The 2719-nt window shown below is 39.2% G+C and overlaps 1 protein-coding gene across 1 annotated transcript in view; it reads right to left on the bottom strand.

Annotated features, from left to right (window-relative positions):
• Positions 1-1807: 1807 nt before the first annotated feature.
• LOC115243251 (protein sax-3-like) overlaps positions 1808-2719 on the bottom strand; it is a gene marked incomplete at its 3' end in the record, with an annotated part of 20442 nt that continues 19530 nt past the window's right edge. Inside the window, exon 7 of the mRNA XM_029820069.1 lies at positions 1808-2086. Coding sequence (XP_029675929.1) covers positions 1808-2086 — 279 coding nt within the window. The remainder of the gene's footprint in view (positions 2087-2719) is intronic.

The following is a 2719-nucleotide window of genomic DNA, read 5'->3' as shown; positions in this document are numbered from 1 at the left end:
CTAAATTAATGACCACAGAATATGGAGTACCGCAAGGATCTGTATTAGGACCTTTGTTATTTATAGTATATATAAATGATATAATAAAAATCTGTTTAGAAGGATGTAGTATACATATGTTTGCAGATGATACGTTAATATATGTAACTGGAGAAAGCAGCGCGGAATTAGAGAGCAAAATGAATATGGCATTTACTATAGTAGAAGAGTGGATGAATATAAATAAGTTAAAAATGAATGCAGGAAAAACGAAATATATGATTGTTAGAAGTATAAGAAAAGAACTGCGAGGTAATATAACATTGAAATGTTTGGATGGAACTGAGATTGAACGTGTGGAAATAATGAAATACCTAGGCATAATTATTGACGATAGACTACGATTTAAGGACCACTGTGATTATATGCTAAAGAAAATAGGGAAAAAAACGAGTTTTTTTAATAGAATAGGTAATTATATATCGGCATACACTAGATGTGTTGTATATAAGACAATTATAGCACCTCACTTTGAGTATTGTGCGACGCTGTTAATTGATATGGGAGAAACACAGCTGAGTAAGTTGCAAAAAGCACAAAACCGGGCCATGAGGATCATATTGCAATGTGATAGACATACCAAAGTTGAGCGTATGCTGCAAGCGCTGTAGTTTATGTCCATAAAACAGAGGCTATATTAAAATGTGTGTATATTTATTTTTAAGATTTTAAGGAACATGTTACCGAAGCAATTAAGAAATAGATTAGAAATTGTGGAAAATGAGAGTGAAAGGCAAACACGACAAGCTGAGGATATTGCCGTTTAAGCGAATGTTAAAGGAGTATATTGTAATTAATGTAAACTAGATTTGTATTACAAATAGCTGTGAGAAAGCTAATAAAGATCAATCAATCTCTCTCTCCCTCTGCTCGTTCTTTATTGTATTCTTTCATCCCCATTATTATATTCTTTTATTTGTTCGACTTTTATTTTTTCTTTTTTCGTCTTCCTACATAATAATAATTATTAATTTAATCATTAATTTATTCATCTTTATTTTGTAGAATATAAATGAGATATTGTGTATCTTATAAATAGAAAAAGTATTTAATTATGTGTATTTTTGTATGTACATGTGTTGTATTTCATTATAGTTAAATAGAAAAAGAAAATAACTTATTATGTATCTCATTTATGCTGTACAAAATAAAAATAAATAAATTTATTTTTATGTAGGGTATGGGTCAGCTGGTTAATGGGTGTAGTTTAACGTTACTCGTTTGCGTCGTTCGTAACCCGAAGTTATAATTAATCACATAGGTAGAGAAATGAATATTTTTATCACTGTAAAAATAATAATTTATTTGGTTCTCTCCATTTCCTTCTTACATTTGTAAATATTCTCCTTGTTAGAATTACGATTGCACATTTGGTTATTATTATTGAGTAGTCTTTTGTGCGCTTTTCCTCCACGTCTCTTTGTCTGCGTCGCCGCGTTGACGCAGATTTTCTGGGGACTCGTCTGTGTGGCGATGCTTTCCTTCTGTGACGTCCTTTGCAGCGGCGAGATGAGGTGGGGAGTGTATCACCGAATCGGAGGTGTGGTACTCCGTTTTCGCCCGATGTCCGGAGTGATTGGTCGGTCTCTGGTAATGTCCGAACCGGGATGCCCGAGGATGGCCTTTGGCGGGCTAACGCTGGTTGCCGGCGGGCTAGCACCGAACAGCGATTGCAGCCGTGCCTTGGTGTCCTTCTTTTTTCCGGAGCTGTACGGGAGGCGATCCCGAGAGATTGCGATAACGGGGCTCCTGGAGCCGGTTGTCCGACCTTGGTTGGTGGCGGACTGGCGCCGAGGATGAGGCGACTAACGTCGAGAGTCTGCAGCGGCTGAGCGCCGGATGCTGGAGACGACTGAGCGCCGCGTGTCCTGGGCGACCGAGCGCCGGATGATGGAGGCGACTGAGCGCCAATCTTTCTCCGTTTAGTGGAGGTAAGATGTAGCGGCATCGGACGGGTCTTGCGCCGCGTGATGATCTCGACCTCCGATGGCCGAGGTGTCGATGTTCCGCTCTGTACTCGAGGCGTGGTGAGAGTAAAGTCCGACGTCTAGCGCCGGGAACTTTTCTTCTTGTTAAATGCTAGCGTCTAGAGCTTTCTTCTGCCCTTTTTTGTTGTCTTGTGTCCGCAGGGGGTCCGACCTATATTCCCGTCGGACTGCTTTCCACTTCCAGGTTGGCCCGAGCGCCCTGCGCCGACTAGCGGCGCCGCCCGCACTACGCGCGGACACGCGAGCGCGTGAGCCGCCATGTTGCGGGTCGCGCTAATGTTTCGTAATTTGTGGTTGCCGCAGGCCGCCACAATAAACATGGGCGTATATTGGCCCGATTTTGGCTTGCCAATGAATTTCTAAAGCTAACATTAGGTTTAAATCGAGCCGATTTTAAAATCCCACGTGGGATGCCATTGAGTTGACTTTCTATCAATTCTTTTTCTAATTGTCAAAATTTTATAAATGACTATCTCAGTTGCTGGTTTCACATGTTATATATCAATATTATATGTTAATTATATAGTAATTTGTCATCGCATTGAAATATTTATATAATACCAATCGATTTAACAAAATGGAAGAATTTAAAAATGGTAATTGAAAATATTAATTAATTAGTTGATTTTTGTATAATTTGTGTGTGTTGTAATCGTATATTTCATATAGTTTTTATATATGATTTTTTTAAA

Source organism: Formica exsecta, unplaced genomic scaffold, assembly GCF_003651465.1.
Source record: "Formica exsecta isolate Colony F162 unplaced genomic scaffold, ASM365146v1 scaffold707, whole genome shotgun sequence".
In the NCBI taxonomy this organism is placed as follows: domain Eukaryota; kingdom Metazoa; phylum Arthropoda; class Insecta; order Hymenoptera; family Formicidae; genus Formica; species Formica exsecta.
This window is presented reverse-complemented; position numbering and strand designations above follow the sequence as displayed.